Here is a 14,073-nt window from a genome sequence, read left to right as displayed (position 1 = left end):
TCATGGGTAATTTTGAGCTTTTAATAATTTCTTTGACTTATTCATTTTACAGAGTGGAATGATTGAACAAAATACATGTTTAATGACTTGAAAATGAATGGTGAAAAATTGTCAGCACTCATTGGACTGACCAATACTATGTACAGTCCAAGGACTCAGTGATGACAGTAAAGATCTCAGAAGGAAAATTTTAAATTTAAAGAAGTTAGGAAAATCTCTTGGAGAGAGAGAAATGGAGCCACATTCCAAGCTCACCTGCTCTGACACGTTATTTGGATGTGTAATCATGTTTGCCAAGGCCTGGAAAAAAACCCAAACTTTGAGCCTTAGTTGAGAGGAAAAAAGCTAGGCCACAGTCAAGTGAGTTTTACACCACCAAGGGTGCTGACCAAGAAAGAAGCGCCTGATCAAACACATTCAAACTGGACAGAAATGTGCAAAAACAGAACAACAAAGCACAGAACTAGTCCTTCATTTGTAATAAAATGGCATGAGTGGTATTCAGCTAGCATTTAAAAAGGTCCAGTTAGAGAAAATTTCTTGAAGTAAAGGACCAAATGATTATAATGTCTAATTAAAGGAGTAAATACTCTTATGGGTCTGCTTGGTCTCTACACTGCACTAAACAATAAGAGGAAACAGAGCCATTCTGAATCCTTCAAAATAAAAACGTTAAAGAAGCATAGAGGCTGGTGCAGATGCTGGATGGACAACTACTGAGTATTAAGGACACTTTAAGGAAAAAAACAGTATTATTGATCAAATCATTCTGATAATCATTTGATCAGTCAGATACATTTGATTATTTTCAAATTGATGTTTCCTGGGTCATTATTTTAATTTGCTGCGGGATGAGACAACATGGTGATATTTACAGGTGGGTAGAGTTGAAAATTTTCATATATATATTACTGTCCGGAGAGTAATGATTCTAACAAATACATACAGTTAATTTATTAATTTTAATTAGTTTATTAATGTTTAGGAAATAAAACCATCCCTATCTTTATTGATTTAATCGATTCAGGTCATTTTTAGATCTCGAGATAAACACGTGTATTTCAATGAACAGAAGCCCCGCCCTCGGCGTCTCTCGCCATGGCAGCGTGTCAACAGCGCTCCATGGAGAAGGCGAAACCTGAACCGGGGCTGTTTTTCCGCGTTTCTCCGTGACTTGGACACAGCTACCCGCCTGCAGATGATGGGACGGCCCAGGTACTTCACTCCCTCGGAGGTGGCGGCTCACAACACGGCGGAGGACCTGTGGGTGTCGTTTCTGGGCAAAGTGTACGACCTGAGCCCGCTGATGAGCCAGTACAAAGGTGAGCCGCAGCAGGTAGATTACTGCGTCACCAGTTGAAGACAGGGCAGGCTGAAAAGCACAAAGTGCCTCTGTGAGAAGTCAGAGTCAGTGAGAGTGACTCCTGTTTTTGACTCTTTAGTTACACAACAGGAAAACGAGTTTCCGGAAGTGTCTGTTCCTGCTGCTAATCCACACAGCGAGTAACCAGAAGGAGTTGCACTGTGTGTGAGAGACTTGTGTGTCCGACATGAAGACTCGCAGAGTACAAAGACACAAAATGACAAAAAAGGGAAAACATAAATAAAAAATAATCCCTGAAAACGTGGATCACAGTTTTCCCACTCAGTTCATTGATTTAATCCATAGACTGTATGCAAAAGATGGTGCTTGCTGCATATTGGGTTTTTTCTTCTTCTTCTTCTTCTTCTTCTTCTTCTTCTTCTTCTTCTTATTATTATTATTATTATTATTATTATTATTATTATTATTATTATTATGATGATGGAGCTCGTGGATGAAATGACACGAGGACCTCAAGTCATTTACTGCAAGAGGCTGCCCTCTGGTGGTCATTTCAGGCATTTCTGCACTGAAGTGTCAAAGACCGATTTTAAAAAAAAAGTGTTTTTGCTTGTAATATTTTAAAGACACAACTAATGATTGACTGTAACATCTAAAGATGAACTAGATCAGCTACTGTTTAAATTATGTGTATAAATACATAAATTAGATTAGATGAAAAAGCCGAAGGTGGGTAAATGACCCAAATAGTTTGAAAGAGAATATTTAAACCGCTTGGATGAATTAACTTTGTGTGGAAGTTAATCTTAATATTTCAAGGCATCCTGTTTCCTCTAATAACTGATCGGACAGTTTTACTCTGAAAAAATTACACTTTTAAGCATTTTGATGCATTCCTATAACTAAAGGTGGGATTTTAGTTTGAAAATCAGAGATTTCATAGCATCCTGTTACCATCCCCTATCTAATACACTTTTATTTTGAAAATGATGAATTCTTTTAACTAACTCTAGGTTTTATTTTGAAAATGTGAGATTTCATAACATTCATTACTTTACCTCACCTAACATTACCTTCCAATTACTAATTGGACACTTTTATTTTGAAAACAAAGACACTTTAAAATAATCTTTCCTTAAAGTTGACTCGCTGCTGGAGCCTCAAGTGGACATTAGAGGAACTGCAGTTTTTGTTCCATCAACACTGGCTTCATGCTTTAGACTCTATGATCAGCTTGTTTTGTTGCTGTTTGAAAGCCTTTGTAATGTTAATTTGAAAGAGTATAAGTAAACATCTGTGTAGTATTTCCTCCTACAGCTTTCTTAAAATGTAAGTGGGTTAAAATCAGACACCACTGTGGGAGTTCTCAGGTGGAGAGTATTAAGAAAGATGGTGTTTATGAGGGTAACATGTGTTTCTGTCTGCAGGTGATGTTCTGCTGTTGCCCATCATGGAGTTTGCAGGGAAGGACATCAGCAGCTGGTTTGACCCCAAAACTGAAGACGTGAGTGCCGATCAAACTTACGTGGACTGGTGTTAGACTGTGCAGAGCTTTTCTACTGTAGCACAGACCCAAGAGTTCATTTTTACTACTTAAGCTACATTTATGTCTTAGATTTTACTTCATCTTTCAACTTTAGGCACTTTCGCACTGCTTGTATGGATGCTTCTGGGACCGTTCAGGGGATCAGTGTCTTGCTGAAGGGCATTACAGCATGCTGGAATCAAACATCCTCCTGAGCCACAGTCACACTCAGTCATCTCCTACACCTGTCATTAAGGGCAGCTTGAGTAATAGTCGTGCATTCCTAATCCTGCTGAAGAGTGTTTTCACCTGAATGTACTCGCCTGTTACTGAGTTCTGATTTGGAGAAAATTGAGATACTGTTGTTTAATCTCCTCTACAGGAAGCTTCACTTGAGGTTTAAGCCCAAGTCACACAGGCCTCGAGCCTCAGTCAGCCCAAATCCTTCCAACCTCGAGCAACTTTCAGGAAAAAAAACACTTTTTCCTAGAGACCTGTGGTTTCCATGGGAGTGCAGACTGCTCTCTAGGCTTGTGTGAGTGGTCAGAATCAGTTTCCAGGTCACATAATTTTCTCGTATAGAAAATATAGAGAAATAAAAATTCTTATCACAGTTCAGCTAAAGATAATCAGACAACATTTTCTGTTGCTTTGTACTTGGACAGTTAAAGTAAACACACTTCACTGTTTTCTCCAGCAGGTTTTGCTTTTACTTCATGAGGATATTTCAGTTCTCTGATCTGGAGTCTGTGGGCAGTGGCCCGCCTCAGACCTGAAACCTGAAACAGCATCTGGTGGTTTTATGCTCCTGTGCTGTCAATGTAAAAAGATAGTAAATTAATTTCCCACCTGTCCTCAGATCCTGAAGTACGTGGACCCTCTGACCTGCTGTGTGGCGTACTACACCCCCAGGGGGCGTTTCCTGCACATCCCCCCCAACGGTCCGCGCTCTGACTGGGACAGCGACATCGGACAGCCGTGGTGGAGAGATAGCCGATACGAGGTGGGGCTGCTGTCCGCTAAAACCAGGTGGATGCGAATCATCAACACGCTGACGTCACAGGAGCAGCGGATGGAGGTGAGCACATCACCTCAGCCAGATGCACTTTGGGTAACTGCGCCTTCATGATGTGGTTAACGGTCACAAAGACGTTTAGCTACAAACACAGTGTGTGTCCTGATGCCCTCAGGTGTGCTCAGAGGAGACTCTGAACGAGATCCTGCAGCGCTACCTACGATACAACTCGCATGCCCGCAGCTACACCTGGAAATACAACGGCGCCGTCCTGGACATGAACAAGACGCTGAGTGAGAACAATGTCCCAGACAATGACCTCGAGCTCGAACAGCTGCGTCTGGACCGAGACGCATTCACCCCCGCCATCCTCCTCCACTACAACGATGACCTCACCGAGGGCTGACCTCTGACCCTGAACTGTGGACTAGAACATAACAGTTATTTTATTAAAGCTGTGCTAACAGGTGCCTTTTCTAACTGTCGTTTGATGAAAGTTTTCACCAAAGAGAGACCTTAAATTCTCTTTAAAGGCCAATCTGAGCTGCACATTAGCACAGATGGACTCCCGCAAAGTCACTGGAGACTCAGTTAGGGTTAGCTGAGGCCCCTGATGGCTAACTGAGCTAAGCAGTTGGCAAATTTTGTGCATCAAGAGGCTGATCCAGAGCCAAACTCTGTTTGGTCTATCTGTCTATATGTTGTTTCCTTGCATTTAACTTAATTTTACATCTTCTTTTACATCTATCAGTTCAGCCCCTCACATCTTTAAACATCTTTAAATATGACGAGATGAATATGAAGAGAAAATGTTGGCCACCCCTGGTTTAAACCTAATTCATTTGCAATTCCTTCAGTGTCCACTCCAGTGAGTCAGGCCCCATAGACTCCCGTGTTAAAATATTCAAGTCTTCAGGTGAAATTAACATGTTTACAACCTTTACAAATAATAGATTTCAGGTAGAATGAGATATATATTAATAACATATAACGTACTACAACTAAAGGCTTAAAAAAGTGGAAGTTAACGTCAGTAAAACACATGTATAGATGTACAACAAGCCTGTAAAAGTCAGACCTGAAGCTTTTTAGCCTCTAGTTGGCGTATCTCTGGATGGCATAACCATCTGAGAACACTGTGAGTAACAAAACCCAGAATGGGGTGTCACAGAGTGTTTTCTTACAAGTCATGGAGTTCCACAGGGCTCTGTTATAGGTCCTTTACTTTTGTTCAGATTTAAATTATAATCTAAATTCACCTGTTTAAATTGTATTAACACTTAAAGTTTCCATTAATGGTAGTGTGGCCTTTTTGCTGCTGTTGGAACATTATGTTTAATGCAAACATGTGACTAAAATTGTACTTGAGACCATCCCCTAAAACCTGGTGAATGTTAATGTGATTATGAATTAATGTCATAGAAAAACGGATCCAGATGGTTTTCCACAGTTTAAGGTGTTTCAATTAAACCATTTAAGGTTTAGATGAACACTGTGTCCCGAGCAGCTCTTGTTTTATATCGAGCTTTGTGTTTATGGTTATCTTGTGTTAAAGTTTAAGACCACATGTCTGTGTTTGTTTGTGATCTTGCATTTACACATAGTTTGAATTTGTGAACACTGTGGTTGATTTTAGGGAAGTTCAGACTGAGGAATGCTTCCCTCCCTGGGAGAAAATGTTTCTGAACAAAAGGGAAATTCTGAGGCTCATTTTACAGAAAATACTAAAATAGGATGTGAGACCAGGAGCTAAATCCTCAAAAATAATTATGATGCGCTTAATAAAACGGGTACTTGCACATAGTTTCTTACTTGGTGGGTGGGAGGGAGGAGGTGATGTAAACTTTTATCTGATGCTTTCCAGCTGATTCTTCACAGGCAGAGCAGAGGTGAGGAGCACTTTATTCTTTCTCCATTATTAGTTTGAATTAGTGTTGATATTTAAGTGAGTTTGGTAGAAAGAACAACTTGATTTTGTTGAGATTAGCATAGGTGTATTTATATACTGAATATCTACATAAATCCAGCTACAGGTGTATTCCTTTAAACTACTTTGATCCAATTTATATTTAATACGTTTAAAATAACTTTACGGTTTAAATTGAAAGTAATAAAGGGAGGCATCACCGGGTAGTTTTTGAGACTTTTGTTCGTCTCTCCAAAGGTACTGTAACTTGACTGACTCTATTTTAACCACAGTAAGAGGTGAGCAGAATGGAGGAATCATATTATGAGAATTACTGGGACCAGACGACGCTCTCTCTCACAGGTATCCGTTTCATTTAAGTTGGGAATGTCTTGGTTGTAGCGTGCACCTGTAATAACTGAGCGTCTGTCAAGCAGACAGTCCAGCACCCTCATCTGCATCCAGGTTCAGACGGTGGCTATTTCCTGGTCTGATCGTCGTGGTCCTGCTGATTCTGATCATAGTGATGGGAAGTACCAGTAAGTGCGTGTATACACACACACACACACACACACACACACACACACACACACACACACACACACACACACACACACACACACACACACACACATTCTAGTTTAGGTTAAATGTGGTGACCACTGTTACTTCTTCAAGTTAGTAACTGAGTTACAAGATTCTAAAAGTAATTAATTACTTGAAAAGTAACTATTGCGTTACTTTAAAAAAACGTTTAACCCTCTGGGGTCCAGGGTATAATTGGCCATTTTTAACTACTTTTGATGTTCCCTCCACATTTTACCTTTAAAAACTCTTTACTTTGCCTTGTTTGGTGTCATTCTTTTCAGCACAAACTCACGTGTCTGAATTTACAGTTATGTTTTCATTTTGACATACTGTATTAACACAATTGGTCTAAAATCAGACAAAAAACACAAGATCAAAGTAGAAAAGGTTATATTTTTTACTGTAACAACCACAAACATGTTTAATGATCATATTTCACAACTTTAAATGCAAATATAAATTGTTAATTTTAAAATCCTATGCACAAGTTTGCAAACAAAGTTATTTACATCCATTTACCTTTTACCTTGATTTTTTAAAATAACCATTTCAAACTATTTACAGATCAGCTGTTCTTCAATAAGATGCCACACAAATTATTTGTGCCACTCCAAAAACATAATCTCTGTCCACTATAAAGGAAACATCACAGCCTGATACCTGCAGGTCTGACAGCAGCAGGTGTATCACTCCTGTTTCTACCTGGAGACAGCAGTCGCCTTATTGTTCTGACACAAACACAAAACTATCCACAACACTACACACTAACTACACAAGACAACACATTAACTACACACTCCAAACACGCTAAACATCACAAATCTCTCACATCTCAAAACTCTCTCTCTCTCTTTCTGCTGTCTCTCTCTCTCTCGCCGTCACTCCTAAAACTTCCTGTTTTTTTTGTTGTTTTTATTTTATTTTTTGCTCATAAGCAGAGAGTGCTTGCTAGCACTTTCCTTAGACAGTAAACGTGTGATTATTGACTTGTTGCATCACACGAGAGTGCTACAATGACTCTGGTTTTACGAGGCCTATCAACACAATTTACAAACTGGTATAAATCACCTTGTTGCTTTGTCTTTAAGTGGTCATGTTATTGTCTTACCACGACTACTTTATTCTTCCTCAGTCAAACAGCAGCACTCATGCGATTGTTTTGCCCCCTTAGCTCCAGGTGTTGTGCTAGACAGTGATCGTGATTACCGTCCGCGGGAGCGCGCAGCTGCTTAAAGCTGTAGCGTCCAGATTACTTACAGCTACTTCCGTGTGACTGATATAAGATGCGGTAAGCTGAGCACAGCTTCAACCGTCTGTTTGTTGAAAAATAGTAACGAACGGTGTTTCCTTGTTAGTAACTCTAATTCCGTTGTAACGATAGAAATAGTAATTAGTTAGATTGCTCGTTACTGAAAAAAAAAACACCATTAGTAACGCTGTTACTTGTAACGCCGTTATTCCCATCACTGCACACTACCAATATTATAAGTAAGCTCTGCGTTTTCAGTCTGCCTTTTAAAATAGAAATAGAATAGAGTAGTCTTTTGTCCTTTTTATTGTACAACTAAATTCTGGGTGTCCCACATCAACTGTGTTGGAATAAAATATAATACGGCAAGGCTGGGATGGTCAATTTGGTAAAGTAAATCCATTGGGCATCTTTCTTTGCCTTTAGACAATAATTCTGATGGCAAAAGAGCCAAACGGGACAGGCAAAAAAAAAAAAAAAAAAAAAAAGGAATAAAATATAAATAGTAGAAAAACACAAAAAGGTGCACAGTAGTTGGAAGAACTGTGCCACTGCATATGTGCGTACATGCCACCATCTTGAGCCGTTCATGTCTAGGTCTGCATTTGGGGTCCAAATCCACATGCTAAATCCCACCTCTACATCCATAAACATCCTTCGAGGTCTTTCTCTTTTCCTATATGTCCAATATATCAATGATCCCTCCACTGCACACTCTCAACCATCTCAGCTTTCCACTTCATATGCATTCTTTATAGTCTCTAGTGAAATAAAAACGTACAAACTTTTTCTTGTATGTGCAAAATGATTATTAAAATCAGCATGAGCAGAGTACGTTAGTAGCAAAATCACTGTGACTGCAAAGATGGTTTACAGAATTTTCTTGTAATTGAAAATAATTTTTGATCCTTCAACATGACAAAGAGAAAAACAAATGATAACTAAACTCTAATCACACAATAGATATTTACATGACATCATCTTGAAATTAAATTATTAAATACAATTTTCACCCATAGAAAGATAAAAGTCATTTGATTTACAGTTTTTGTTATATTGAATCTTCATTATGTAATAGAGCCAGTTTTTAAAATCAGCTTTTTATTTTATCATCTCTAGTTTTGTTTCATTTTGTTCTTTTAATGATTTTTCTTTACTGAAAATTTTTTGTTTTGTCTTATTTTGTTGAGCAAATTTCTTTATTACACTATTTTATTGTATTATAGAGTGCTTAGTTTGCTATACTAGAAGAATTTCCTCTTTTTGGGGGATGTGTGCAGTTGACCTTGGCCATCTCTTTTTTCAGACAGGAAGATGTCAAATCGTCTGGGGACTTTGGAGCAGAGAGTTTCCAACCTCAGTAAGATCGTCCAATCACTGAACGCCTCACTGCATCACACTCAAGGTAGCACACCTGTTAGTTAACGTCTTTTTGGAGAACACTCAAAAAACCAAAAAACAAAACAAAAACAGGACACAGTTTCAGCACATTACTCTGCTACACTTAAAATCTGAATGTGGTTATCTTACATAGATTTTATACGTCAAACTTAAAGGTGTTTAGATCCACAGCATAACTAGTTATTGTCCCAGTTCTGGGTCATTTTGACCCAGCATTTTCAGTTTCTTGTGTTTTGGTATTCTTCTTCTTCTGTGTTATGATTTATGTTCTGATTCTTTAGTTGTGCTGTTTTGATTATTATTATTATTCTAGGTTTCAGTTTGGTCCTGGTTATGAGTTTAGTTTTTAGGTTTTGTGTCAAGTCTGTGTCTCGATGTGATTTGTTTTCTGTTATACTTTGAAGGTCCATGTCTTATGTCAGTGTCCATTTTACTTCCCCCTGTCGCGTTAGCCCTAATTTCTCCCAGCTGTGTCTCCCTCCTGTTTCCTATTCCCTGATTACTCCACTGTGTATTTAAGCCCTGTGTTTGCCTTTGCCCTCTGTCGTGTCGTTAATGTTTGCTACCCTCAGTATGCTGTGTGTTTGTCTTCTACTTCTGTTTAGTTGCTCAGTTCCAGTGTTTCAGTTCCTATGTTCAGAGTTTTGTTTTGCTTTTTTGGACGTTTTATCCATGTGGAGTTTTTTCTGAGCAACAAAGCTGTGCTTTAGGTTTAACCTGCCGGTTCTGAGTCCTGCTCTTGGGTCCACTTCTCCGGCCTGCCTGCCACACAGCCTATCATGACAGTTACAGCTATCTGGTACAGGTGGACAATGTAACACTAGATAACACTAGATATTGAAACATATTTAAATTAAAAATGACACATTTATATTAAAACACAATTCACCAATAAATCCCCGTGTGTCCCAGACTCCCGTGCCGTGTCTTCATCCAGTGTCAGTGCTCTGTGCATGTGCTCCTTAGTGTTCGTGTAACCTGTGCTTGCTGCCCTCTCGTCCCGCAATTCTCCTGAGAAAATAACAGAAGGAGCCGTAAATACACTACACTGCGACAAATTCACACTCACTGACTTCCAGCTGGGAAACTAACAGGAAGTCTCACAAAACGATCCAGCATCAGAGAGAGCTCCACCACACTGCTAAGTAGCTCCCTCGAAGAGGCTCGATCATCTGCAGGTTTGTGTGAACATCTTCCTCAGGTGTGGCCAGCCACCTGGCAGGGCACACCCACCAGGCCTAATGGTGCCCGTAAACCAGCCTACCAGATGCACCCACACCCATATACACACCCACACACACATACCTGCAATCAGGGAAACCAGTGACAGCCATACCATACATCAAATATACTTATAACAAGTAATATAAGTCCAAAACTGCAGAGGACACCTGGGTCATCAGACCCAGGTCCCTGACACTAAAATATTTATCTCATAAGGGGTTTATGCAGACTTACACTAACAATGTGAAAGTCTAAACCAAACCTCATCGTTTTAAGTGTTCCAGTTGCCAAACATGCTAACATGCTAAGTCTCCTTGTTTCTAGAAACGGCTAAACAAGTTCAGCAGCTACAGTATGCTGTTGAGAACAACAAGGACCAGCTTAACTCGGGTTTGTCTGCCCCCCTGTAGATTATACTGCTGGTGATGACTCCAAACATCATGTTTAACCTGTGTTTGTGCTGTGTGTTCAGTGTCAGAGGCGCCGAAACAGCTGTCGGTCATCGACTCTCTGAGCAAGAGCATCGCTGCCATCAAATGTTCCCACGAACACGTCATCAACAACAGTGCGTATACCATATTTATATTAGGAAAATACACATCTGCAGACTGACGCTCACACCTGTGTACCTGTTTCTCTCTGTCAGGTTCAACTGCAGGTGGTTGTTGTCCTATGGGTTGGACTGTGTTTGAGTCCAGCTGTTACTTCTTCAGCGGTGATTCTCGGTCCTGGAACGAGTCCACAGACTGGTGTGAAACACAACAAGCCCACCTGGTCATTCTGCGCAACGACAAGGAGTGGGTAAGACCTGCCACACTTGTCACATGATTCAGCATGAAATGTACGAGTCTTTATTTGAATGGTAATGTTTCCTAGTTTGTAAAAATGTGTCTGGTTAACAGCATCTCAACAATTCAGACAGCAGAGACTTCAGAGCCTCAGAGGTGTCATTGGACAATGTCATGGGCATGGCACACTTTTTAAAACATAATTTAACTCTTTCACCCATAAAGACAACATTTTATTTATCTTTTTTGTGAGCAGGCCTGAAGTAGGACAGAAACACTTAGAAAAGAGCTTCAAAATGACTCATAGATAAAGAGTCGAGGTTTAAGATGTACTGTCTGACATTTTCTGGATTTAAGAAAAGATTTGAAAACTTTATGTGCACACAGTCAAAAGCATCTTTAACTAAGCAAGTAAGTTTTTATTTAAAATGGAAGGCTGAGAAAAGTCAAAGTCACATGAGGACGTTGTACCAAGGCTAATGTTAACAAATCCACTGCTTAAATGCTGCCCTCTAGAGGTAAAAGTGGAATTTACACAAAGGACCTTCAAGTTATGAATATCCTGCATTTTATTTTATTTTTTTTAGTAGTTTGCAGACAAGAAAATAAGAAAAAATTACTTTATACTTCTCTCTGTCCAGGACTTTGTGACCCGCAGGAGCATGCCTCACTTTTACTGGATTGGTTTGTCTGACTGGAGGACTGGGCGCTGGGAGTGGGTGAACCAGACGCCGTACACAGTGGAGCCCAGGTCTTAAAAAAAAAACAAAACAAACAGATGTGACCTCTCTTCTGTCTTGCATTAATGATATGGAAAGAATCAAAATCAAACAATTCCAGATGAAAGAGGATGAAAATCACAAAGCCATACTGGCATCATACTAGCCAAACCAGCCATTCCAAACTTTTTAAAAATTATTTTCCATTTTTCTTTAACTTATTTTTTTCCATTTACTATTTTTCTGTACTGTGCTTTGTGACTGCAAGTCTGTGAGTCTGCAAGTCTTCCTTACTTATTTACTTACTTTCCTTTTTTCCTTTTTCCATGTTTCGTCCTGCTTTTTATTGACTTTAATTCCCCAAATGTTTGGGCCATACTCAAAGACACATCATGCCTTTTATTAGTATTTTTTTTTTTTCAAATAGGTTTTTCGGAAATTACAAAAACATGCACACATGTCCACAGATTGCCCTTAAAGAGACTGACTCGACTGAAAAAGAAAGTGATCCAGAGTTGGCGGGAATTTTATATCCGGTTTCCAGCTGCAAATCCCTCCTGTCAGACACTGTAGAAACAAAATTAGCATGTTAGCAGAAGCAGCATTTTCCCTGTGGCTTTACTCAGTGTTAGCACAGCTTTTAGTGCAGAAATGAGCCATGCCAGCTTTGACAAAAGCTGCTGTAACCCTGGAGATGAGAATAGGACAATTATGCTCACTTCTGCATAGAATTTGCTCACAAACATAAGTAATGTATGTGTGTTTTTCCAGGCGGTGGAAACCCGGGCAGCCGGACAACCTGACCGGGCACGGAGATGAAGACTGCGCTCACCTTTATGATGATGGACTCCTGAACGACGTGCACTGCTCCATCAAGATGCAGTTCATCTGTCAGAAACCTACCGTGAATGCCTGAACACACCTGCTTCCCTGGCTTTGCCCACATCTGCTCTCAGATTACACCGCAAAAACATATAATATAATGAAGATATCCCACTTTCTGGACTTACTGCTCTACAGGGGGCGCTCTCCAGCAGGTCCAGAGTTAATGAGGCTATATGGAGCTGTAGAAGAAAATTGTAAAATTGTAGAAAATTTCCCAAGGTGTTTACTTTAAAGACTGAATAGAACATGGACTAAAACTGAGACTGTGGAAAAACAATAGTGAGAGAGACCTGTAATTGCAACACATGAGCTCTTTAATGAGCGTCCTGATGCCCTCAGGTGTGCTCAGAGGAGAATCTGAGGAGATCTTCCAACATTACCTGCACTACAACTCTGACGCCCAACGCTACATCTGGAAATACAACAACAACAGCACTGTCGGGACATGAAGATGCTGAATGAGAACTGCGCTCCAGTGAGATCTGCTCAGCCCCGCTGTCTGCCTCCCTCTTAAATGACAATCTCACTGAGGGCTGACCTCTGACTTCTTGAATGTTGGACTTTCACTTGGTCATGTAGTTGGGTTTTGTTTTAGCTACATACTAATGAGGAACTTTTTAGTCAAAAAAAACCTACGATTTGAATGAATACAATTATGTATAAAGAGGTTAATGTTAGCCAAACCCTACCCCTAACTCTAAATGGGGTCCTTGTGACCAAGCATATGCTAGAACATGACTTTTTTTTTTTTTTTTTGCTATTTCTAATCATCTGTGGCTGCACATTTGCTTTTCTTGTTAGTTTGCTTTAATCCTTTTGGTCATCATGCTGTATTGTGCACATGTGGGTAAAACACACATCAAGGGCTGGACTAGGCCATGTAACATCTCTGTAAGGTGTTTCATCAGTGCCAAATAATTAGCAAGATCTAATAATATTTTAACAGTATTTTCACTGTAACCTTTAACCATGCTTCGAGTCAGTTAACCATGATGTGGTCATTTTGTAAACTTATCTAAGTCTGTGGTCCTGAAGTAGAAATGCTGTCCACTCCAACCTAGGGGACGAACCTAGTGGACAGTTACCCACAGACTCTCACATTCAAATGTCCAAGTTCAAAGCAGAAATAAAAAATGTTACAGCCTGATTACAAAAAATAGTTTTGGTCTCTATATCTACACCCCTGCTTTATAGCAACAAAACGTTTTTAAAGCATCTGAATAAAGCCGTGTCAGTGTCAGATGTTATGATGGTATTATCGTCACACAGATTGCATACAGTTTTTGTAGGTTTTGGTTGATTTTGGGGAAGTATCAACTGAAAAGTGGCGCTTTGGCAGGGAATGGCTGCCTGTTTCTGATTAAAAAGGAAGTTTTGAAAGCAACTTCTGTAAAACTTGGGCTGATTCACTTTAAAATCTAACGAATAGGATGATAAACACGAAGCTAA

General features: G+C 39.7%; 2 protein-coding genes and 1 long non-coding RNA gene across 4 annotated transcripts; 2 read left to right on the top strand and 1 right to left on the bottom strand.

Annotated features, from left to right (window-relative positions):
* Window positions 1–444: 444 nt before the first annotated feature.
* On the top strand, window positions 445–5,354 carry cyb5d1 (cytochrome b5 domain containing 1). The gene is made up of 4 exons (XM_026163570.1): window positions 445–1,322; window positions 2,752–2,828; window positions 3,709–3,927; window positions 4,040–5,354. The coding sequence occupies exons 1-4, from the start codon at window positions 1,199–1,201 to the stop codon at window positions 4,268–4,270; spliced, it is 651 nt and encodes a 216-aa protein (XP_026019355.1). The 5' UTR covers window positions 445–1,198; the 3' UTR covers window positions 4,271–5,354.
* Window positions 1,255–10,616, bottom strand: LOC113019769 (uncharacterized). 2 transcript variants are annotated; one of them, XR_003272083.1, is made up of 3 exons: window positions 10,101–10,616; window positions 9,898–10,019; window positions 1,255–1,372 (listed from the first exon to the last, which is right to left on the bottom strand). It is a non-coding gene; the product is annotated as an uncharacterized LOC113019769 (long non-coding RNA). The 2 variants fall into 2 exon arrangements; XR_003272084.1 differs by lacking the exon at window positions 1,255–1,372 and adding an exon at window positions 6,222–6,284.
* On the top strand, window positions 5,700–13,771 carry LOC113019743 (C-type lectin domain family 10 member A-like). Its single transcript, XM_026163563.1, has 9 exons — window positions 5,700–5,753; window positions 6,064–6,133; window positions 6,208–6,309; window positions 8,914–9,012; window positions 10,557–10,622; window positions 10,705–10,797; window positions 10,879–11,033; window positions 11,662–11,771; window positions 12,511–13,771. Exons 2-9 carry the CDS (start codon window positions 6,079–6,081, stop codon window positions 12,653–12,655), a joined length of 825 nt encoding a protein of 274 aa, XP_026019348.1. The 5' UTR covers window positions 5,700–5,753; window positions 6,064–6,078; the 3' UTR covers window positions 12,656–13,771.
* The last annotated feature ends 302 nt before the right edge of the window (window positions 13,772–14,073 follow it).

Source organism: Astatotilapia calliptera, chromosome 3 (assembly GCF_900246225.1).
Source record: "Astatotilapia calliptera chromosome 3, fAstCal1.2, whole genome shotgun sequence".
NCBI lineage: Eukaryota > Metazoa > Chordata > Actinopteri > Cichliformes > Cichlidae > Astatotilapia > Astatotilapia calliptera.
The sequence above is the reverse complement of the archived record's forward strand: the minus strand, read 5'-3'. Positions and strand labels throughout refer to the sequence as shown.

Coding starts and splice junctions, on each gene's coding strand:
- cyb5d1 (XM_026163570.1), top strand. CDS start 1,199: ATGATGGGACGGCCCAGGTACTTCACTCCCTCGGAGGTGGCGGCTCAC. Junction 2,829..3,708: donor TTGACCCCAAAACTGAAGAC/GTGAGTGCCGAT, acceptor ACCTGTCCTCAG/ATCCTGAAGTACGTGGACCC. Junction 3,928..4,039: donor CACAGGAGCAGCGGATGGAG/GTGAGCACATCA, acceptor TGATGCCCTCAG/GTGTGCTCAGAGGAGACTCT.
- LOC113019743 (XM_026163563.1), top strand. CDS start 6,079: ATGGAGGAATCATATTATGAGAATTACTGGGACCAGACGACGCTCTCT. Junction 9,013..10,556: donor CTCACTGCATCACACTCAAG/GTAGCACACCTG, acceptor CCTTGTTTCTAG/AAACGGCTAAACAAGTTCAG. Junction 10,798..10,878: donor CGAACACGTCATCAACAACA/GTGCGTATACCA, acceptor TCTCTCTGTCAG/GTTCAACTGCAGGTGGTTGT.